General features: G+C 41.0%; 1 protein-coding gene across 6 annotated transcripts; it reads right to left on the bottom strand.

Annotated features, from left to right (window-relative positions):
- Positions 1-376: 376 nt before the first annotated feature.
- cobll1b (cordon-bleu WH2 repeat protein-like 1b) lies at positions 377-24,584 on the bottom strand. Of its 6 annotated transcripts, XM_069532854.1 has the most exons (15): positions 24,106-24,569; positions 23,816-23,896; positions 22,285-22,341; positions 9,558-9,746; positions 8,069-8,273; positions 7,752-7,977; positions 7,075-7,119; positions 6,883-6,977; positions 6,492-6,728; positions 6,244-6,373; positions 3,877-4,099; positions 3,693-3,781; positions 1,830-3,241; positions 1,003-1,146; positions 377-913 (listed from the first exon to the last, which is right to left on the bottom strand). In XM_069532854.1, exons 4-14 carry the CDS (start codon positions 9,647-9,649, stop codon positions 1,039-1,041), a joined length of 2,862 nt encoding a protein of 953 aa, XP_069388955.1. In that variant the 5' UTR covers positions 9,650-9,746; positions 22,285-22,341; positions 23,816-23,896; positions 24,106-24,569; the 3' UTR covers positions 377-913; positions 1,003-1,038. The 6 variants fall into 6 exon arrangements, with proteins under 6 accessions (XP_069388955.1, XP_019945797.2, XP_069388954.1 ...); XM_020090238.2 differs by lacking the exon at positions 22,285-22,341 and having other exon boundaries at positions 24,106-24,584; XM_069532853.1 differs by lacking the exons at positions 7,075-7,119; positions 22,285-22,341 and having other exon boundaries at positions 24,106-24,533.

Raw genomic sequence — 24,584 nt, 5'->3', positions numbered from 1 at the left:
AATATATATCTAAATCTTGAGTGAATACATTTAATATTCATCTTAAAATTCATCTTGAAATCTAAATGTTCAATATATAGCTACAAAATCTGCATCTAAAAGTTAAATGTAAAATGTAAATTTAAAACAAAGGGCTTGAGTTGCGAGCACTATCACAAATACAGTTAGTGGCCGCTAAGTGCATAGCGTTGTTTTTTTTAACAAAAAAAGTACTGCAATTTTTATTTTTGTGAATGAGGATTAAATAATTGTCCACATTTCACAAATGGTGCCTTGTATTCAACAGGGTCAAATTTCAGCTGTTTACACATTGGGAAAAAAAAATCATCTATAGACCCACTGAAAGACATGAGGATAATAAAGACAACAGAAATGATTTTTTTTTTAAAAACTTTATTCATAACAATTCAGCTTGACAAGAACAACAGGTGGGCCGTGCACAACAGTGTCTGTCTGCATAGTTTAATCACAACTCTGTAATACTTAAATATAGATTTTATTGTATAATCTAAGGAGCATTTAAGTACCTTAGGCTCAGACCTGTTCTGTCCTATACATCCAGTATTTTTTTAGATAGCACATTTTCTGAATAAATCCAATAACATTACAACTCTTGAAAATCAGTCAAATAATTTAAAGAATTGTTCTCATTTAATGTTCTTGTTCCCACACAAACCGCAATGCATCAAATGCAAGATATTCTTCATCACACAAAATAAAAGCGAGGCATTAAAATATGAAAGTCTGGTGTAGTACTTAATGATGAGCGCGAAATAAACCAATATACACCAATTATTAATTTTTTAAAATACATAATTTTATGTACACAATTGCAGAGGTAAAACAAAAGACAGTTCCCGCTTCTGTGTCGTGGGGTGAAGGGTTCAGGGGAACTCAACAGGATAAGCTACTCCTGGAAGAAAAAAAACATAATATTTCATCCATGTGCTGTGCATACATTTACATATTATATCCGACTGAAATGTGCAAGATTTTGCTCACAGTAGATGATAGATCGTCAGAGGATTCAAGGCACTGTTATGGACTGCTCTCTCCGTCCATTTCAACAATCCCACTAAAAGATGGTGCTTCACCCTCTGCTCCCTGCAGGATGGAGTCTTTGTCACCGTCTTTGTTTTCATCATCCTGCAACATTACAAAAGAGAAAAGATGTCACCCAGGACTATCTGTGCCAGAGAACATAAAGAGGAAACAGAAGCGGAGAACAAGGCTGCATGCATTTTAAGAGCTAATAAAACAACTATATAGGTCCTACAAAAGTAAGAGCAGTATCTTACAGGTCACAAAGTGAGATTTCACAGCTACAGAGACTTCACATCATATCATGATTTCTTGGTCTATGTGAACTATTTCCGGATGTGCAGACATTATGTAAAGTTTTGGATAAACCATATCACCAGCTTTGCATTTGAGATCCCACAGACTGAACATTTTATATTCAAGATATATTGTAGAAACAATACTGGGAGATCACAACACTGTGCATATTCATGATTAACTTTGGTTTAATGTTTATGTGCATGCACTAGAGTTATTCCTGTCAAAATATAATGCACATAAATAATGAAGGACTGTTAGTAGATCATCACTCTGTCCAGGTTCTTCCCTGAGGCTCAGACTGCAAGAGGATACACATCTTTCCTCATTAGGTCTATTCTGTGTAGAATACTCTGCGGGGATTGTGAAAAATAAGTGTCTGCGGACTGTGTCCCACATCTGTGTAACACCACAAAAATGTGCTTGGATCAGCAATGCAGTGTGCTCTTTTTACTCAAATTAAATATAAGTATGATGCTGTCGGAACTAACCTTGAGCTGAGACAATCCTTTTGTCTCTAGGGCTGCTGGGCGACTTGTAATCGGAGAGAATGGTGGTGACTGAGGTGACTTTGGTCGATAGGATAAGGACTGGCTCCTTTTCACTGCAGAGGACACTGCCTGAGCAAAGCGGGACGGGGTTGCAGGAGAATAGGGCCTGGGGGCTGTGAAGCTTCTCAATTTTTCCAAGCTCAGCCCCAAACTTGGCTCTTTACAAGGCACACTGCTTTGCCTTGTCATTCGCATTACAGTTGCATTCTTGTCCTCCCCTTTCGGGCTCGGCTGGACGTTGGTGGTCTCTGTCGTCTCCTCTTGACACTGCACAGGAGGTGAGGGAGGAGGGGGCAGTGGCACTGCTCTGTCTACACTTCCTGGAGCCTCCCTCTGGCCATAGCCAGGACTGGTACTAATTCTTTTCTCTGCTGCTGAAGTTACATAATACCCAGGTGTCTTTTTATGCTGTGCCAAGCGGAAAGAACCGGGCTTAGGTTTAGTTGCGGGTGGAATTTTCATCTCCTTGACCTCTGCTGGTGAACCTGGTTGAGATGCACCATTAGTAAAGGATGAGATCTTTTCAGTGGAAGGAGTAGATTCAGGTGCACCTCTATTAACAGTGTCTTGGGCAGCAGCAGCAGTGCTAGTCAGTAAGTCTTCCTTGGGTGGTGAAGGGTGCAGCTCGCCTTTTTCCTTTGAGTCCACCCCCTGTTCCCTTGGTGCTGCGCTCTCCTCCATCTGAAGAGAACCAATATCAAGTCCCTCTTCTGGAGCTGCGGGGGGTGTCTCCAGTGTCAGAGCAACCTCAAAATATCTCAGCTTCTCCAGAGATTTCTGTGGCACAATAGTATACGTTGTCATCCCCACCTTAGGGATGTAGTCCCTCGTCAGCTCATTGGAAGGCTTGGGCTTTGGCTCAGAGTCTGTGGCATAAATATTTGCGGCCTTCGTTGCGGCAGGGGCACTTGCTTCAGACTCCTGACACGGTGAGGTCTCCGGGATGTGGGATAAGGCACATTTCTCAAGGTCAGGCAGGTCCTCCTCCTCAGTCACAGTGACCATGTCTTGCTTCCCTGATGATTCGACGGAGGGTGGATCAGCTGCAGAGGGAACTTCGTCGTCTGTGTGTTGTGGTGGAGGTGCAGGGAGTGGTGTGAAATCTGTTTGCACTCGAGCATCCTCTCCAGTAGGGCGTGATGTGCTGATGGCCGCCGGGCTCTCCAACCTGTCAGTCTGCTCCCCGAGGGTTTCAGTGTTTGCCTGAACGGAGGCCTGTGCTCCTGTCTTCTGCGTTACAGGCGGAGAGACGCTGACGGCTTCAGTGCTGCCATCACCCTCAACACTTTGAGCTGTTGACTCTTCACAGATTACCTGTTGGATTACAGTTTCAACTTGTACTGGACCATTGCCTATAAGGGAAAATAAAATCATGTAAAACAGGTGTGTTGACTTTCTTCAAAAAAAAGACCAGTAATTTAGAAGAATAATTATCAACTGAATGAATACTGCATTTTTTATCACTTTTTTCACTCCTGTCTGTTTGTTATTTAGCAAGTTTACACAAAAAAACTACAGGATGGATTATCAAGAAACATAGTGGAAGGATGCAGTATTGTTCAGAAAGGAACCCATTCAATTTTGGTGCAGGTCCGGTTCAACGGGCAAATTCAGGATTTTTTCTAATTTCAAAATATGCATTTTAACAGTTTTCTCAGGAGTTAATTCATGCATATTGATGAAAATGATTTATATGTACCATATGAGTGTGTGCAATTTGGTGCAGCCTGAGGCCTAGTTATATATATACTTGTAGGAATCTTCACATCTGCAAATACCACTTTAACCCAAGAGCAGACTCACTTGTATTTGCCAGTTCAGATGAGGCTGTGTCAACCGTTGTCGTCACATCACTGAGTGGTGCAGGATCATCCGCTGTGCTCTGAGGTTGACTGTAAAAACCATATTAAGAAATAAAAGAATTGCCAATGCTAATGAATGAAAAACAACATGGCCTAGCCTTGAGAAGTCGTACTAGAGTTCGTACTTGCCATCTGAGGACAGATCACGAGTCTGATCTTCCTCACTGCCCTCCATCGACACTGCGCTCGGTATCTCAGTATCTGTGGACGGAGAATGCGGTGAAACATCGGCGGACGCGCTGAGGCTGCCGTCCTTTCCCTGGGTATCACTAGTGGTTGCAGACATTACTGAGGGAGTCGTCTCCTCCTGCTCCATAATCTCCTCCAGTGTGTTGGCAGCTGCACCTCCTGTAAAACATCATCACAAAGGATATCAGTCACAAATACGTCACATTGACAAACATCATTAAAACAGTGGATCAGTCGAGTGTCTCACACCACATGAACCTGAAAATGTTTTGAAATTTGAAATTCTCAATCGGCAAAAGTTTTAAAACTGTTTTGAGTTATTATATTTGTTTTGTTTTAGCTATGACGTTTTCCAACCTGAAGCATGAGAAACTAAGCATCTAACACAAACTGTTTTCAGACTCTGGAAAATGCCTTGATAGACAGGACATGACATTTAAAAAAAAATTTTTTTAATTCTGCTGCGCACCAGTGTCGGCCCTCATCACCAAAAGATCTTGAATTTCATTGTCTTTTAAGGTGACATCCTAATCTGTGTCTTCTACTTGAATGCGTCCTATTTTTCATCCTGATATATTTGCATTATTTTTGTTCCTTTATCAGTTTTGCATTATCACTTGCTTGCTGTGGATTCTCCAGACAATATCCTGCTGTGTTCTAGCATGGGCTAACTCAAAAATTCTCCAGTATTTTCACTAGGGCGCTGGCAGGAGAAACTCTGAGGCAAATCTGGAGCAACAGACATTTGCATTCTCACACGGAGGGAATATCCAGAGTCTGAAAGCAGCTATACAGTATCATACACATTCACCCTTTCAAATAAGAAACAAACAAATTCTCCTTCATAATCTTTTTGTCCTGTTCCCTCTGGTCGGGTCCTAAACAGAATGGAAATAGAAATGGAAGAGACGAAAAACACTTCGGGGAAGTGCATCACAGAGGAACAGAGAGCAAAAGGAATTTCAGGGCTACTTAAACAAAACACAGTGTTCTCAGCCTCTGATCTCTACATGTACTGAGCCACACTGGGCCGTTAGGGAAACAGCACAGGAAGTGATCTCTCATTGTGGAACTGTGGACGCAGAGGCTGAAAAGAGATAGAGGTGAACACATGCAGAACATAGTTTTGAAATGTCTACAATTACATGTTTTATAATAATATGCTGCTGTAGAGACTATGGTTGATTAAAGACCTAAGAGAGTTTCCGATCACACAACAAGATTAAACTCTTGTACAGAAAACAAGCAAAGGAAAGATAAAGAAAACTGTGATATCAAGACAGTAGTTCTTACAATGTGAAATCAGAATACACTTGATGGAGGGACTTAATTTAAGATAATGGTGCTTAAAGACAATTAAAATCTAGATAAGGGAGCTTTATCTGTGGTATATACTGTACATCTAGATCTTGCTGCCCCATTTTTCAGAAAAGAATAACAACTACATTTTTATCATGAAAGAATTAAAAGATCTTTTTTTTTTCGTCGAACCTTGGTGTAAATATTTCTTAATAATCATTGTTTTTGCTTTAAAATTCTCTGTTTGCAGGATGGGTGGTGTTTCCCTCTCAGGACAATACAGCGAGAGTCAGACGAGCCCATACAATCACAGGAAAGTATGTCAAAGCAAGTTAATTATAAACAATAGAGGAAAACTTCCAACGAATTCAGACCTGAGAGTAAAATTGGAAAGTCGTAAAAACAAACTTCTCAGGAACAGTATTTTTTTTTTTATCAAACGTGTTATTGTGGTTTGGATATCTGGATAAGCCAGACATTCTGATTAGATAAAGTGAGTACATATATTTAAAAAGCTCTCAAATAAGTCAACACATGTAGACACAAAACATTCAGAGAACAAGAAAAGAGGCAAAGCTCAAGCGCTATAACACTAAATGAATGAATAAGGGAAGTATAGAGAACATGCTGGCCAAGCTGCTGCTGCAGCGCTAAGTCTTATTTGTGGAAGCAGATCCTATAGAGTTCAACAAAAAGCCTATTTAGAGGAATCATTTTCCATGCTCTCACCATCACTGTAATGTTCCCATGACCATGTCTCATAAGAAGGGCTAAATGAAGCACTACAATACACCGGCCACTAGGAGGCACAAGAGTCAAGTCAAATGAAAAAGCTGTGGGCTACAAACTCTGAAGAGGACAGTCATGGAGGCTACAATGCACATGACAAAATATCACACAGCAGACAATTTACTTCATATTCAAATCGGCAGTGAAGAGTTGAGTGATCATAGTTACTCACAGGAAACGCTGATAAACACACGGAAATGTAAACAAAGACAAACCTTGCATATTTTCACCAAGAGGAACCATCTCTGGGACGACAGCACTCTGGGATGTGGGCGGTGGAGGGGCCTTGCGTTTGGTTCTTTTCAGGGAAGACTCCGCTGAAGACCCCCGACTTAAACCAGCCGCCTAAATGACAGCAATAACTTCAGATACATAATCGATGCAGCTAAACACAGAAATCCTCTGACTATGGTTCTACCATTTATGTTGCAAGTTTTCACAGCTTAATATTCAGTCCACTCACCTGGTCACCGTCCACTTGAGTGTTCGGTTCAGAGTGGATTCTCCGGCGGGCGCTGAGGTCCGAGGCGCAGCTCTGGAATTCAAAGACCGGAGGCTGGGGTGCACGTCTCTTCTTTGGGCCGTCAGTGGGGCTCATGGGAGAGTTGAGCGGAGACGTGTTAGTGCTAGGTAAGGCCATGCTGAGCGGTCGGGGCTTACTCACGAGCACCGGAGAAGCCGGGGCACTGGCCGTCGTTGCCTTTAAAAGAGCAAACATCCAGTCAGAGCAATGATAAGAGGACAAACACCAAAGTGCACGCTAACCAATGGCAAACCAAAGTAAAGAAACCTCCCTCTGAAGGTTACTTTCTAAAACATCAGTATCTCTGCATAATTAAAGCATCAAAAAGTACCTGGTCAGAGTTTTTCCTGCTTTTTCTAAACTTGCTGAAGAGGCCTTTGTTTTCTTTCTCCTTCTGATTTTTATCTTTGCCGGGCATGACCAATCCTGAGAAAAAAAACTATGATAAGATATCACGATATCATCATGTTGGAAATACGACAGGTCTCTTGGTATCAATCATACAGTTTGCAAACAGGACTACCTGTATGAGTTGGTGAGGCTGGACACACAGGAGAAGCAGGTACGCCTGCAGAAACAACAGGCATGAGCCCTTGAACAGAAGCAGTGCTGTGTGTAGTACAGCAATAACACACAAGAAAGCTGCTTTCAGACATGCGATTTCTCCACATGGGCTGTATGCATGAATGCAAATGTCCAAGTGAGAGCCTCTGGACTTTCTTCTAGACTTTCTCTGCCTGGCCTCCTAGTAAAAATTAAAAAGTCCAGAGGAGCCGATGTGAGAACGCAGCAATACTACATCCTAAGGATTCACCGTGAGTGAGTTGGGGTGTTGATGACGATTCTAACAAAAAAAAAGAAACTAAAAAACAGTGCCATACATTTAGGAGATGCCGACGATGTCAAGAGAGTTTTTGGGGATAAGAGCAGACGCCGGTGTCGATGTCCTGTAAACAAAAACATGCGACGTCCTGCTTCTGCCTGCTCCACCCCCCCTCGCCTAAATGTTCCATGAATTTTTGTGCTGTTCTGAATGCATCTGAGCTGAGAATCTCCTGCTGCGTTGTTCATGTGTGAAAGAAAACCTCCGGAGAAAGTCTGGCGGCAATTCTGGACATCCTCCAGAGTTTACGTCTGATAAGGGCTTTAGTGAGCTGACGAGGTATTGGTATGTAATGTAAGTGTACATTTAGCACTTACCTTTTGTGTCTCTTGCATAAACCTCCCTTATTGCATAGTCATTAAGAGAACTGGTCAAGTCCAGCGGCGCCAGTGATTGGACATCTCTCAGCAGAACTGTGGTCTCTGGGGCAAATTCACATTTCTCACATATCGCTGGTAACAGCTCGACCAAGGGAACTCTGGGATTAACTCGCAGTATTGTTTTCTGGGTCTTTTTGTAGTTTATCACCATCCGAACTGTTGCCTGGAGAATAGAAAATGTTCCAGTCAACACACACAGCAAAAAGCAGCGGTTTCTATAAGTATCAGCGTGGTGTCCAAAGTGTTTAACGTACCTCGGGCATTTGAGGACTTGTCTTCTTATTCTTATCTTCGCCTTTAGGTTTAAGTATAATCTTTTCTGCATCTAAAGTTCCTATGAGAGCGTTGGGCTTGAGCTTGATGCTGTTCCTGTTGGCGGTGACCAGCTCTAAGGTGTGGCTCGATGGGTTCAGGTGATACTTTGCACACAGCGTCACCAGCAGATCCATTAGGGGTTTGCTGAAAGACACAGATGGAAAAAAATGAGAATTTATAGGCCATAAGAGGGACGTACTATGGTGAAAGTGAGTAACACATTGTAAAATATAACACAAGAGATTGTTAATTTGAGGAAGAGTTCACTAATTTCATAGGTTGGTACATTCATTGATTTGAAATAAGAGTTTAAATTTAAAGAAACCATGCGAAAACAACATAAAGCTAATTTACAGTGAGCTACAGTGGCAACAGTAGACGCATGAGTCTTGGCTGGAACTGATAATAGTTAAATCGCAATGCCTTAAATCTAATCCTCAAAATAAAGCGTTAACTCAGTTGTGCGGGCAGGTTTAGAGGGAGAAAAGAAGGCGAAGAATTCAGTGCTTAATCCTTTCATATCGGATTGGTCTCAGTGGTTTCTCAAGAGGGCAGAGCTGCAAAAGATACCTGTGAAAGAGTGTTTGTAAACTGCGTGCATTGTGAGACAGATAATCATATCTTGAGTAAACTCTGTCGACTCGCAGAAGGACACGAAGACCTTTTCCTGAAATGAATGACCTATATGTGCAATTTAAATTCTGCTATGAGAAAATCTCAAATTTGAGTTAATAGTTAATTGATTATACTTGTGTCATTTGATGGGAGACTAAAAATAAAGTAATGAAATCCATTTTTCTCCATGAATGCATCAACCTAAACCACACATTCAAGGACTCCACCTATCTGACTCAATGTGACTCAATGTGATGACATCAATGCCATTGTGTAATGTTTAAATGTAATTATTTAAACTAGTGCTGTTCCCGTTGTAAACCTGTTTGGACAGGGCTGTTTGCTTGGCCTGTGGTGATGCTGGTTGCAGCTCTCTAAAAGTGACTTGCGTGACTCAGTCATGGAACCACTGAACGCCGCCACCGCTGCTGCACAAAGAGCTGTTCGCCTCCAAGTTCAGTGAAGCTCGACTCAAAACCTCAGAGAATCAGTTGTTGAGTTCAGCTGGTCGCCTGTTTACTCAAAATGTATTAATATTGAATGTATCATGTGTCCAAATTTGACACTGCACATAATTGGGCCCTGAACAATATACATGTCAAGGGTAAAGCCAGGAAGATGAAGGGCCTATTCAGTCTATACAAATACACAGCAGTGTTTTGCCAAATTTTCACGTAAAAATTATTTCCTCCATATAATCCTCTATGCGCAAATTCAGCAAAGTAGTTGCATATATAATAATAACTATATTCGTTATATAAAACTGTCTGCATTTAAACTGCACAGGTGTGAGACTGAGTGATTTTACTGTACCTGCCATGGACTGTGGTCATCTTCTCTATTCCACCAGGCAACACCACAACCAGAGAGAGGTCCTTATCAATGAGGTTCTCTTTCTGGTCCATGCTTAAATGAGGGTTTCCTGGGTACCACTGAGAGAAACCTGGGGAATCCAAATCCTTTAGTCCTGGTGGGGACGGTGCCTTGCTTTTGGTCGACACCCTGCATTCAGAAAAGAGAGAGTAAATTATTCTCATTTGCTTCATAATTTCACGGGTCAGTCACACTCGACAGTTTAGGGATGACTGGGAATGGTTTTCCACTTGTCTGCATGTGTGTTCGTTTCGAAAATGCTTTCTGCTCCTTCAGACAATAACCTGATTGAATATCAAAAGTGCACCAGACAGCATGAAAGGAATCCTTTTTTCCTCCCTCAGGTTTTAGATGGCAGTGAAGCTACTACATGAAAGAACTCAAGTCCACTTTGCAAACAAGTCACAAGACAACCGAGTGGACAGATTTACTCACTGAGCCTGAAGAAATGGCTGTGAATGGATGGGAAAGAAAGACATTTCTCATTTCATAAGGTTCTGAGTGTTTGTCTGGGCCTGACATTAATGGAAACTGTGTCAATAAAGTGTGGGAGAGAGAGCAGGAGCACTCATGTGAGAGTTGCGCACTCTCATATGATGCAAAAAAAAAAACAACACATAGGCTAATCATTTTTATTGACTGTACCACTGACTCCATTTGTTGCCAGGATCAGCTGTGAGACAGTAACACATAGTAAACGTGTGACGCATTGTGTGTGAAATAATTACACCTTTCACATAATTCTCCTGAGAAGTGGTGAACAATAAAAACCTGCTGACAGCAAACAACACAATGTTTTCATTTGAACGCAGGCCGTCATTATAATGTTTGAAGATTAGCCGTAAGCCATTTTGTTTTGTGTCGCCACTCACTTGGCATGAAAAGCTGCAGATGCTATGATAAAAAAAAAATTAAAAAGTAAACACAAGATTACATCAACTCAGCAAATGCCACGCTATCGTACTGCAACGCCATCAAGTCGCACAGTGAGCCGAGGAATCCACGACTTTGGAAACACTAAGTCAGTATTTGCGGACCCGCAGTGGCCTGAAGTTCAGCCTGTGAAGTCTCACGTGGGGGCACTACTCATTCAAACAAAGGAATCCGAGCAATGCAAGGTCACAGGCTCCAATGAGGCACGTCTAGCAAAGGATTATTAGTCTTGCTACGGGGGCGGCTGTCCTTAATCACTGGGACTACAACATTTATGGAAACACACAAACACACATTATTGTGTTTCATTCAGGGGTACCATATTCTGCAGATGTGCTTCTCATTATTTCAGTATGGAGCGTTTGTTAAACTGTTTTCGTACATGTTGTAAAAAGCAGAATTACATCAGCACAAACTCTGAAGTACATCTCACACAATAGTCTCAATCATGATTGTTGAGATGCTATTTGCAAGGTGTAGCTGTTGAGTTAACTGGAACCCGATGTGCAAATAACTTATTAATTTGAGCTGTGAATATACTGCAATAATAATATGACAGTGTGGGACTATATACCGCCTTGATTCTGAGTACCTTAAATACTCTTAACTCCATAAAGTGACATCCATTCCACAGAGAAGCTATAAAAGCAGTACTTTTTTGATGACATGGTGAATATCCCTTGTATGTCTTCAGCACTATACCACCATCAGATATCAGGGATCATCAGCAGATGTTAAGGACGTATCATTTGTCGTGTGCCTGAATGTCATTGAGTGTTTCATCCTTTATAACAAGACGTGCTCTTCTAAGTCAGGCCTGCCCCAGGCTGATCAGACCTGGGTGTGTCTCCCTAACATATTGGGGCCCAGTTGGGATCTTTCCATCTGATTCAGAGCCGATGACTGCAGCGCTCTGCTGTCTGTGATGTTTCTTTTATGGTCTGTTGTAACCCTGTGCACGTGCCTGTTTTAATAACAGCCCACTGTTGTTTTTATGTTGTTCGTGTCTGTCATTGTGGCTTGGTTTTATGATCCTCTGTTGTTGCTTGTTTATTGAGCTGAAGTCAATTTTCCACTTTGGCGGACAAAAGAGTTCTATTCTATTCTATTCCCCATTGAAAAGTGCAATAACATTATCAAATTTCCTGTCATTCCGCAGAAGTTAAAAAGAATAACAATGAAAAAGTATAAAAGGATATGTTGACACAAACATCTTTTAACTTTGTGGAGTGAGCATTTAGTGAGCCAGCTGCACTAACAGACTCAGTTGGCTATAGCATGTTATTGCCATGGTAGCTATTGCTATACCAAATGTTAATGGTACAACTAATACAACTAGCATGTGTCTGAATTCATTCATTATTTACAATATACTGTATTTGCCATCTTGAATTTGTTGGCGAGAGTTATACTTCTCTTATAAAATGAAATATTCCACAGTCACAAACAGAACAACTACCACAATTGTTCACTGCTTCACAGTGCAAAGCATCAGTCACATGTAAGAACGATTGCTTTAATGCGTTATCGTCTTGTATTCTTTCAACTACTGCTCTGAAATCCTTTAAGTAAAGTCCGAAGTCAGCCAGTATCTTCCTCGGTGCAACAGGAAGTACTGAAGAAGATACTCAGTAATTTGAGAACAAGCAGTGAGCAGATGGACACAGCAGAAATACACTTGTTTGTCTGTTCATCTCTGAGCCTCCAGTAGCCAGGATAAATAAATCACCATCCAGCACACACAGTTACCAGCATCATTCTGCTGTGTGAACTGTAACCAGATTGAATCTGTCCCTGAAAATCAACTGAAAGGAACATATGACAAGTTCATCTACAACATAGTTACTCAGGACAGGACACAAATGCATCAGCTATTTCTTAATCCACTTTGTCATCTATTTGTTTACGTGCAAATTCATTCATAAGTTCTTAATAATTAACAACTATTTCCAAAGTAGCTATCCCCTAAATCGGATTGTACCAGAAAAACCTAAGCATTAGGGTTAGGGTTGGTTTCTTTTCTGGCAAACAACTTAACTTCTCAGCAGAAATATCTCTGAATGTTTTAGAAATACTCTTTACGCTTTCCATTGTCTTGCTAACATGGACTCCTGAGGAGAGAGGTGTGCACAACCTTCTACTAACAACATGGTTGTAAGTAATAACCATAGACTGGGTATAAAGATGAATGACTGCTCAACAAAAATGAAGTCATCTGACACCTGGTGGCTGGCTGCACAATAGCTTATGAATCCCGCCTCCTCCATGTTAATACATGGGACATGGACCAAATTAAAAGGTCAAAGTAAATTTCACATGCTAATATTCATGTCAGAGCATTTTTCCAAAATTAGATTTTTTATATCCTTTTTTGAAATGCACAGCACACAGACATACTTCTAATCAAAAGTGATATAATTTACAGTAGAACTATGGGTACATGTCATTCTAAACTCGGACAAAACTTCCTAACACAACAGTATAATGCCATGATATCAGATGCATGATGCCTGAGACGTCATGCAGCATCATCGTGGGCTCGATCTCAGTCACAACAAACATCATACTTTTCTCAGTAGTTGTTGGAGACAAACTGAAGTTAAGAGTTAAAACAAATTAAAGTGAATAATGGGCTTAACATTGGTCATGTGGCAAAAACCTCCAAGTCAGTTAGCTGACACATTACAACATACCAACGTTACAAAGTCAGGTTTTCTTGATACATCATTGGATTAGCAAAGATTTAGTTTTTGTTTCTTTTTTTATTCATCACACATGTTTGATCTGGATGACTGACATTATGAGAAAATAACTTTATCCGTCTGTCATCCTTTCCACCAAATTAACCTAGTAAAACTTGTTGCAGTGAGCTGCTGGATTGCAAAGAGGAGACTTCAGAGGGAAGATGGAGAAGACTGCACACTGATGCTGTCTTGATAAATCTATTTGAAGCCATTAAAAATGTATTTGTATGTATTATGTTATTTATCTAAAGACTGTAGTTCTCCTGTTAGCAGCTATGTGAAACAAAGGGATTTACTGAGGATTACCAATCAATGCAAGCATAGTCTGTTGACAGACTTTAACATTGAGAAATTACATTTTATTCCAAATAAAAAGATGACCATAAAACATACTAAATATCGCTCAGTATAGCACATGCAAGCCTCAAATTGCTTTAGAAGATCTGGTTCAATCTGAACATCCCAAAAAATGATATAACTCATGTCAGTATTCCCATGATATTTGCTGTTTATGTTCATTGTCCCCATCACACATACTGATGTTGACACACAACTCAAAGTTCCACTTCACATGTAACTGCATGATGAAACAGGCTGATTTACATAACACTTGTGAAGTACACAGATGCAGAGCACGGTGGTACTTCCCCCCTGGGACCCAACATTTAATCCCCTGAGTGATTCAAAAACAGATAAACCATCATCATATTGTTAATTTAATCCAACATGATCATTTACTATTATGCGACACCGCCACCACCTCTAGGGACCAATAGAGGTGTTTAACACATTTAAGGCCTGTGAATAATAAAAAGTCGACATCTTCAGGAAGTTTAGAATAAGGGAATGTGGGATAAATAATAATACATAGATTAGAAATTGTTGTGAAACCAGTATGATGACTTGGAATTCCCTGCAGAGCAAGTCAATAGAGAGACTGGTTAAAACAGACATTTACTCTGTGGTCTCCACTGGGTACAAAGTCCCAGTTTATTGGCTCTGGCTGTTTATTTGGCAATGGGATTATAACTTTTCTTTTTCCACACATTGAATAAACACATTGAATAAACACCGGACCTTGTGAGTAGTTTTTTTTTAGATTGATCCGGTTCTTACACGATTTGTCAAAAAAGAATAAAAACGGTAACTTGATATTCAACTGTGAACAATTAATAAATTAACATGGGAAGAAATGCAAAACCCAATGCCTCAGGTTCAAGGTCAGCCCAGTTTATACAGCTGTGTCATCAGTGATTTCATCAAGACACCTCGGGCATGTGACAGATAGGACACAGGCTGGTTTGTTTTTGGCTTTCAGGCCTGTGTGTTTTTTTTTTTCAGAAGCCCAGGATGTGTTGCTGAATCTGAGGAGACGTGTTGAAGCTTGACTGTGCTGATGCTTCATTCACAGGGTTTCCCTGGGAGGTCTGACGCTCACAAACAAGCCCATTCAATAGCACAGGACTTGTTTGTGAAAGACGTGATCACAGACTGCTTGGAAATAGCAGGCCTGCTGTTGTTTTGCCATTTACTGTTTCATTAACGATCATTATTGAACTTCACTGGTGCAAACAAATGGACTCAAATATCCAAATTAACACTAAAAACCATGATGCTTTCCTATGATGGATTTAACTGCTGCCATTAATTGTTTTGTGAGTTGAATATGTGCGTGAAACGGATGTCTGGTGTTGTGCCACTCACCTGACAAAAACGTGCTATACAGCTTGAAACAGTGAAGAAGAGGCTGCAAGTCTCCAAAAGTTCAAATACGCCTGGTAAGACTTCCGCGAAATCTTTACTGATGAGCCTCAAAATTATAAAGGAAAGCAGAAGCAAGGGGCTGCAGAAGATCCAGATGCTACATCTCATGTAAAAATACTTGAAATACTTTAGTGCTTATGTGTGAAACGGACAGAATGACAGCAGGAGACAGGGGAGTGTTTAAATATTTGGGGAAATACAAATCTGTCCTTTCTTATGAGTAATCAAAAATGAAAAAAAGTAAAAAATAAATAACATTTTCTACATTCACTAAGACTTTATTCCAGCTGGCATGACTTTTACCAGAAACAGCTCAGTCACGTCTTTGTGTTTTTCTCCACCCAATCCATTAAATTCCCCTCAGGCAAAATCCTTGATGAAACATAACAATGATCAAGTTGGAGCAGCCCGGAGAAGAAACCAGACCAAAGCACTGGTAGAAACCATCCTCTGAGGGTCTGAGGATTATGCAGAATGCCTACTGTGGTATGTTAGCAGCTGCTGAGCAGCAGGACGGCCCCATAGGGATTTCATGTTCATGATGGCTTCATGTTCAAAAACAACAAACAAGATTCCAACAAGGGTCCTTCTGCTCAGTCACACATTCAGACAACACCCACAAGTATTTTAAGAAACGAGAGCAACAATTCAATGCTCCTGGGACCGAAGCACACAACTCTTCATACAGGCAGTGGTGTACGCGTTGGCTGCACAGTCAAATGTACAGGCTCAAACATGCCAGAGTGCAGCAGGTCCAACACACCCTCCTCTTCAAGTCAAAACACATGCGAGGGTTGTGTAAAACTGTCTGTACAATAAGAAAAAAAGTGCAAAAATATATTTCAAGGAGCTGTCTGACACTTTCAAAGGAGTTCAGTGACAGCCCTGCTGTGCTGTAAAGATAATACTAGACATAACAATGAGAAGCAGATACGTGGAGAGCAGGTGTGACAGACCTGCTTTTCCTCTCACTTTGCCAACACTTCATTCCACGCTCTCTTACCTCTCTGTCTGACGCTGTCTCCGCTCAAATCATTTCCATACTGCTGCGATCGTCTCCCATGAGAAGTCAGGCAGACTAAACAGTATCAGTATAGGTTTTTTTAAAAAAGACTAAAAGGCCCACCTTTAATGCCACACCCAAGCTGTGACATCAGAAATATGTCTCCCCTGAAACAAATCCTGTCGGCCCCCTCGCTGCGTCTCTGAGAGCTCCGGTGCTGTCGGTAGCTACCTCCCCCTGCGCTCATGAGCAGAAAGGTAAGCAGCTTTGCCTCCCTGTGCAGACATGAACCTGTGGGTGGGGCCAGAGGAGCAACAGTGGAAGCCACACTGCAGCGTGTGAGCTCTCAATGGATAACGACTGGTGTAGATAGGCTGAGTTATCATGATGTGTTTTAATCATGAGTGGAGACAAATTAAAAGGTGTCTCTTATCTCCATTAGTCGCCTCTCAAAGCCTTGGAATCCTCCCACTCCCTAATTTAATCGGATGAAATACAATGAGGAACTTTGCCAACTTTTCAGAACCACACCTTAGTTCTACACAACTGACTCACTTCCAAACCATGTTAGAGGACTTGTCAGTTGAGTGTAAGAACAACAGTGTTGTTTCAAAATAACAGTGGCATGAAACTGAACTCCCTGACAGTCGATACGGGCCTCACGTATGATTTCATCATTGTTCCTCACTTCAAGGCATAAAACTATCTGATCGATACTCAACTATGATTCCAGATAACACTGTTCCACTAAGTAAGTAGGAAAAGACAAAAAGCTGCGACTACAACTATATTCTGATGTCAACAAAGATATTCATGAAAGCAGGCCCGAAGGTTTTGTCAATAAGCTGTCAAAAGAGGACGTCAGCACCTGGTACTTAACAGATCCGGGCGGAGAAAGCAGATGTTTTCATTGTTAATTTATTCAACAGATTGAATTAAAAAGATAAATAAAAAATCTGTCTACAATGGGGTAACATATAATTTGCTAAATGAGCAACTAAAAGTAGACTGCATACATCCACCGAGGCCCAACAGTCATCTTAAATTCAATCAAGCCGCACCAAATTTCACACACACTTATAGATATCAGTTCCCTAAACGTGCCTGATTTTATTTCATAAAGATCCATTATTAAATTATTCTCTGAGAAATCAAGGAGATTTTTGAAAAATGTTAAAAACCCTGGCTCCGCCCCCAGATACGCACTCAAATTGAATGGATTCCTCCCAGACCCATACCACATGCTTTAACCAAGTTTTATGTGAATCCATTCAGTCCATTCAAACCAACCAAAAAACGAAAGGGACAGACGGGGAAACTGTGTGTGCGTTAAATAAACCGTCTCTGCTTCCTTTTCTTTGCAAAGATTATTACAAACTCAACCTGTGACCTCGGCTTTGAGCCTCATTAGGAGCATATTGTGTCTTTCCTATGACCACAAAGCCTCCGATTAAAAAAGTTAAAAAAGTTTGAAAACTTATTGTCTGGAAGCCTATGACCTCCACTATGAATATTATTTTCCTGCAAATGTGATTGAAGCGCTTGATAAAATCTGCGGCTTTGTTCAGCAAACTGCTCAGCGCCTGATACGGAAGCAATAACTTTGACTTTCCATTATGAAATAAGTCGACGGCCCTTCACTTTCACTTGAGAATGTGCGCCCACTCTGCAAACAACCACCACCGAATACCATCACTGATAAGGAGGTTAAGTGGCGAGCGGAGATGTCGGTGTGTGGGAGCGGTAAGGAGGAGTTAAGAAGTTACACTGGTGGGGGTGGGGGTGGGGGGTGTCCCTGAGAGAAGACAAAACATGGGGCCACAGCTGGTAATTTGATGAGAAGTCACTCAGAGCAAACTCTTTTTTAAAAGAGAGTCTGGAAAGCTCATTAGCATTATGGTGTAAACTGTGTGGGGTGAGGGTAGATTAGGGAGGAGTAAAAAAAACACAGGGATGCCATGAGAACTTCCCACTTCCGTTGTGTACTGTTTATTATTGCAGGGCAAAACAAAAAAAACTTTTTCCCACAGTGTTTTCCAGCACAGGCCTGGTTCGACTCAAACCCACTGAGTGTCCTCAACACCAACATGTAGCAATCGGAGAAATACTTAGCGACCAGTCTCAGCACCAGTCAGTATTTTCATGATCCAGCTCATTTTCACTGTATTTATGTGTATTTATTCCCTGTGGAGCTCACTGTTGCACTGTAGTGTCTGATACCACAGCAGAGGCAGAGTAAGATCGCAGGCCACTATGACCTCCAGCCATTGGGTAATAAGATTTAAGATTAGAGCCGAGCGACACATGGGTTGGCCGATAAAATCTGCCGATATGCCTTCACAGATGCATGGGAATCAGTGTCCGTTCACTGATATGCACCGATATGAAATTTTCCTTTGAAAGAACAAACAAAGCAGAAAAATGTTGTATTTCCAATGCATGTTTTCTCTTTATTTATAGTTATTTATAACAAAGTTTATGTTTAATCTGTAAAAGATCAGGCCTCAATTACTTTTTCTTTGCCCTAAGGGTTGATATAATTTTTAAATATATATTGGTATAAGCATTGGGCCAAAATATCCACATCGGTCGGGCTCTATTTCAGATTATACAGGGCGATCTCTCAGCCTCCAATTCATGCTACATTTCCTTCTGGACTGGGGTCTGGGGTCTGTTATGGTACATTACCCTCACCTTATCTCAGAACATGTAGCTCAAATATTTTTACTCTAAACATTGGTTCTGCAACGAAAAAAGTGACACACAAAAAAAATAACACTATGTGTGTTTTGGTCCCTGTTAATGCAAAAATAAATATTTTCCACAAACATGTCAAGAAGGGGAGTTTGGTAAATGCTTGTTTTGTACATTTTAGTCCTGCAAGGGTTGGATAGCATCCACAGAAAAGATAAGGTAATTACCCCTCTAACCTCTCGTGACTTGACCACGTGTTTTTTTTTTTCTTTTAAGATAAAACTTGCTGAGAGAAAAAGCTCTCCCCTTGATTCATAATTATAACTATCACTCTGCGTTCTTTCATCTGAAACAACGCAGTATTGTCTGCAGCGGGGCCTCTTTCTAAAGGCTCACCATGCTCTCCAGGCCTTGATGTCAGTGTGCTCACAGTGATTCTGCACTAAAACACCACATCCAGTGTCTTCTTTCATAGTTCGGTGTAAACCAAATATTCAGAGTTGCACAACCCTTGAGATGTGGAACACAAAATGAAAACTCCACATATTGTCTTATTATCACTGGGGTTACACCCATTTTTCACATGCGAGAACAACATCCTTCCGTCCTGAACTTTTAAAGTCGTGGTCAGAGGAGGAGCTTCTACATCTTTCCTTTAACTTTCCCTCTGACAAAAAGGCCTGACTGAGCAATGTATGTCCTAAATCTACAAGTTTGTGTATTTCTACTCAACTGGATTTAATAATAAAGTAGCACCTCAGAGACATAGTTCATAATGAAATACAGCCGCAATAGAAACAAAGAGACTGGACCTTTAATGCAAAGTTGCTCTTATACCTTCACGCACCAGTATGCTTGCTGATAATAATGACGGTTCATGATAAGACTCTTATTGTTTGGCGCTAAATTCACCACGCTACCCATGTGCACACATCTGGGTGAATGAGAGAGCACCACCAAGAGAACAATTTAAAGGTGTATACTTCCCCATCTTAGTGTGAGCTTGGCTCCATGATTTGTCATCAGTTGGATAATTGCTATACAGCTTGTCAAGGTCCGGTTAAACAAAGCCACAGTTAACTCAACCAGTGCCAGACGTGAGGGGCCGGGGCCTTTTCTACACATTCAGTATCTCATCTGAACAAGACAAACACTGATAATAAAGGTCAAGCAAAACAAGGCAATTTGTTTCTTCGTCACGTAAATTGTCTGAATGTTATTGGAGATAAATAAAAGTTCCCATTGAGGGCGCACAAAGGTTTTATTCATGTTGGCTCATATTGAGAGTGGGAGGCGTCCGACTGTTGTGCCCTGGAAGAGGGCATAACAGAAACAATGAGGGGCCAAGTCCTCCAGTCTGTTTAGTCAGTGTTCAGACTGACTAAACTAAGAATCTGTGCAGCTAATCTGTTTAAATATGCCACTGTGCACAACACTCTTATATATAAACATTTATTAGTTATAACGTCTACTTTAGAGATATAAAGAAAATGACTGTAATGGCTGACACACTGCGTTTCATAATATTCATAACTGTCCAGTGAGGAGTATTCACTGGTATTTACGGTCAGTGCGTTGGTTTCAGTGTGGCAACAAAGAAGAGCCATTCTTCACCCCCCCCCCCTTCCATCCCCTTGTTGTTAGCCATTTTGTCTGTTTTAGCCCCATGAAGCAGAAATGATTCACCAGCTCATCAGCAGACCGGGCTTAACTCTGATTTTCCTTTAGTACATCTATAGTGGGTGGATATGTTTGAATGACATCTTTTATCTTGCTTTTTGGCCCCAGATGATGTGAGTAGGCTCTGTAAGGGCAGCATGCTATGGACCACATTAAGTCTTCTTCTGAATGAAGACAGCTTTGTTGTCTCTGAGCATAATCTCAAGGAGGAATACTGAAATATGCTCAAGTCGACTCAAAGCCCTTTTTCAATCTTCATTGTTTCTGTTTCCACTCCAATGTGCCCATCTTCTTCTTCAGCTATCTCAAGTCTGGCCAGTCAGTCTCTCCATGATTTTCATCTGTGGCCTCATGTGAGCAGCTGTGCCCTTGGACTGCCTGCATGTTGGGGAAACAGCTGTGGGGATTCACGATACCTTAACTAATTCCACATTGTGCCCTGAGGAAAGCAAGCCATGTGAGATCATGGTTTAAGGTGTGTCCAATTTAGCAGGGTTCCGAGCTCCAAGCCGCGCACTGTCAGAATACATACGAAAGAAGACTTGCACGTCTTGATGCATTTATAAAGACAAAAATAGAAACTAGAATGGCACTCAGAAGAGTTCATACTTTCACCAAGGCCCAACGGTCCCCTTATGAAACCACATTTAAATTCACAGGATCTGGATCTTGCACACACACACATAAGTATTTGCTAAATACTTTTTATCAAGATCCATGAGTAATTCTTTGAGAAATCACCAAAATGCCCTGACATTTAATGGTATCTTCCTTGGTTCATGCCCCACCCCTCCACAAAATACCCTGAATATCGGTTAAATAGTTTCTGCACAATCCTGCAAACTAACAAACAAACAAACTAGAAGGGTGCTCTCATAATGACGCAACAGATCTCTCACTTTGTATTTTGCTCATATAGCTTTGCGCAGCGCTGTTGTCCCTAAAGTTGTTAGCATCCACGCAGACAGTCAGACCTCATAGTTTCAGCAGCAGTTATGCAAGTGTCATGCAATACAGTTCACTCTCTCTCTCCCTCGAGAATCTGTCTATTACTCTGTATTCTGTGTACCTGTCACTCAGAATTGGTTGTGAAAGTGGTGTTCAGGGTGCGTCCGTGTGACTCCCTGCTATCTCTCTATATTGAATGAATACTGTTGCAAACCAAGACATTTATTTGAATTTATTTATTAAAAATCTGGAACCAAATTATTATTTCCTGATCCGTACTGCATCCTTCCACCAAGGTTTGTGGTGTCCGTCCTGTCGTGTTGGCATGATATGACCAAACTAAAACACAATCTCCTTGGCGAAGGTAAATACTGTTTCAATTGAGGTTCTGGTTGTAGTAAAAAATGTTTCTTGACATGAATTTGTAACTGAGCCAGAAAAATAAGGAATGATACGAGAAAAACAAGAAATACAAGGTCACGAGAAAAGCTTCACATATGAGTGCATTTGAAAAAGTGAGCGGCTGCAGCTCCAAATATAACATATATTGGCTCCAAATATAAGAAGCCACAAATAAGACTGGGAACATGTGTCTTTGCCCACACCCCAGCAGCTTATGGAAGAGTGTGGTTTACTTAAAACAGTCAGACCACAGAGTGATTTAGGTAGTCTGCTGCTCGCCGCTGCCAGGGAGGGTGGCCGCGCTCCCAGATTACAAAATACTTATGAAATATGACTGCGAGTAACACCAAGAGGGTGTGTGTGTGTGTTTTTGTGTACGATGTGGCTGAATGCTAGTTTTTTTCCCCACCAAAGGAAAATTTCATTATGCAGGACAGGGGTGGAAACTTCACTCTCATGGAATCATGCATTGGAATCTATCATATGTTTGAATTCTCACCTCTAATTAAAATCTTCAAAACTCAGCAGATCTTTCCTGAATGCCAAAGTAGTGACTCTGTGAAAAAAAAAAAAAGAAAGTCTGGAAATTCACTCCCCTTTTTTTTAATGATTCCAACCACTGGAATAAAGGCAGCTGACATCATCTCTAAACTCCTGAACCAAAACTGATGGGAAATTCCATTGTGTCATATATTCACAGCACTTTTTTATTTTCACAGTGAATCTCTCTGAGTATTGGGCATGACAAGTGAGTGCTTTATAGAATATTGGTTTCAAGTCCACTAGACGCAAGATTTCCTCAAAGAAACAAAACAGACTGTCCGGACTCATCACAGAGACAGAGGAGATAGAATGTTTGGCCTGCAGAATGCTTCCCATGACCTCTACATATGGTCAAGGCAATTTCTCAGTAAAAAAAAAAAAAAAAAACTAGAGCAGGAAATGAGGAGAGTTCAAAGGTTGAAACGTCTGCAACAACTGTGACTTTGCTGTGTTTGGATGGGGTGAAAGGAATGTGTTAAAATTTTGTGTGTGCAGATGCATTCATATTTACAAAGGTGGCATTATGCTTGTGCCTCAGTGAACTTGGTGAGGTCCTTGCATGTGATTGTTGTTGACACTTGGAGAGAAGGTATTGATTCTGGTACGATGAGTACACTGAAAGAAAACAGACAATTTCTGGGCCTTCCTTAATACTTAGGAATTTTTTATTTTTATATTTGACTCAGTTTTACAGAGCGGGGCAAATTTTGCCTTTTGCTTTCAGGCTCCACATGTTTGGAATGAGCTGCAAGAAGTCTTAAACTTATTGAATCATTACCCTCTCTTGGCCCATTAGAAAATCTTTTAAAGTAACTTTTCGTGGAACATGTGCTTTATATTTTCCATAATTCATTTTACCCACTGATTGCTATATGTTTCTATGTATGTTATCTGATTTTAATCTGTTTTCTGTGTTTTTGTGTGTTTATTTTGTCCCTTATATTTATATTTGAAACATCATCATGGAGGTTATGTGTTTTCATCTTCGTTTGTTTGTTTGTTTGTGAGCATGATAATGCAAACACCAATAAACCGATGAAATTTTGTGGAGGGGTGGAGCAAGACCCAAGCAGGAACCCACTAAATGTTGGATTTTTTTTTTCTCCTTTAACTTTACATGAGCATTTTTCAACATTTTGATTTGTCAGAGAACGACCTGTGGATCGTGATGAGAAGAACCCAGCATGTTTACGGGACTGATATTTATGAGTGTGTGCAATTTGGTGCAGATCTAAATAAAATCTCTGGATCTGGTGAATTCAAATATGGTTTCCTTAGGGAACTGTTTGGCCAAGATAAGATTCTAGTTTACTTCAGTGCTGCCCATACTGACAAGTGACCTTCCTGTTCAAATAAAGGATAGATGGATACAAAATAAAAAAGCATTTTTATGCCTCTAACAGTATAAAAGGCTCCTGGACTCACATGCTCCCCTTAAAAATAAACAGAGAGTTTGCTGATCCATATGACAGATATACTGTACATACCTCAGAGCTGAGCTCCGTGGATGGGGCCGGGATCCATGATCATCCATGACGAAACTCATTGGTTTAACAAAATCCCTCGGACTAAAAACACATACAAACACAAAGCACAGGTCATTTCCAGCAGCAGCAGCAGCAGCTCACATATGAAATCGTCTACATGTTAGTCTGAGCCGATGCAAACACAAACACTGAAATGTGGTCGAATCCCTCATGAGTTCATCTTCTCTAGTCTCCACATTAACAGATTTTCTTTCTCCTTCTCACTGGATACCAAATGATTCGCGTCTTACCATGAATGCAGTTGGTTGTCGATGCAGTTGTCCACTTCCATCAGTGTTCAAACAGGGAGGGTGAGTTGTGGAGCCTTTGCGCAAACATTGCGTTTGGATAAATGATCCATATTTCCGTTTAAGTCCTTTGTCTTTGCGCCTTTACGCAGCGCATTCCAGTGTAGTTTGTTTCTTTTTGTTTGTGTTCCTCCTGACTTTAACCCCCGGAGTCGAACACATCTAAATCATTTCCCTCCTCACATGATCCTACACAACTTTTCCCCTCGGTGCATCCGAGACAGTGATCAGGAGAAGTGGGGGCGTCTCTCTCTGTGTGATCCACTCAGTTTACCTTCCCTCCGGAGGATCCTGAGGAAACTGCATCGATCCCACGTTCAGTTAACACAACTGTGTCTCGATTGATAAAAAGCTCGTTGGTTTATTCTGGAAAAAAGCTGCACACAAACACACCAGCGCTTCTTGTTGTTTTCAACTTCCTT

Source organism: Paralichthys olivaceus, chromosome 10, assembly GCF_024713975.1.
Source record: "Paralichthys olivaceus isolate ysfri-2021 chromosome 10, ASM2471397v2, whole genome shotgun sequence".
Classification (NCBI taxonomy): Eukaryota; Metazoa; Chordata; class Actinopteri; order Pleuronectiformes; family Paralichthyidae; genus Paralichthys; species Paralichthys olivaceus.
This window is presented reverse-complemented; position numbering and strand designations above follow the sequence as displayed.

What these genes read in the sequence shown, in the direction of transcription:
- cobll1b (XM_020090238.2), bottom strand. Translation starts at nt 24,146, where the DNA reads ATGGAAGTGGACAACTGCATCGACAACCAACTGCATTCATG. An exon ending in ATGACCACAGTCCATGGCAG is followed by an intron (nt 8,274 to 9,557) that starts GTACAGTAAAAT and finishes TGTGTCTTTCAG; the next exon opens with CAAACCCCTAATGGATCTGC. An exon ending in GATCTGTCCTCAGATGGCAA is followed by an intron (nt 3,782 to 3,876) that starts GTACGAACTCTA and finishes TGGTTTTTACAG; the next exon opens with TCAACCTCAGAGCACAGCGG.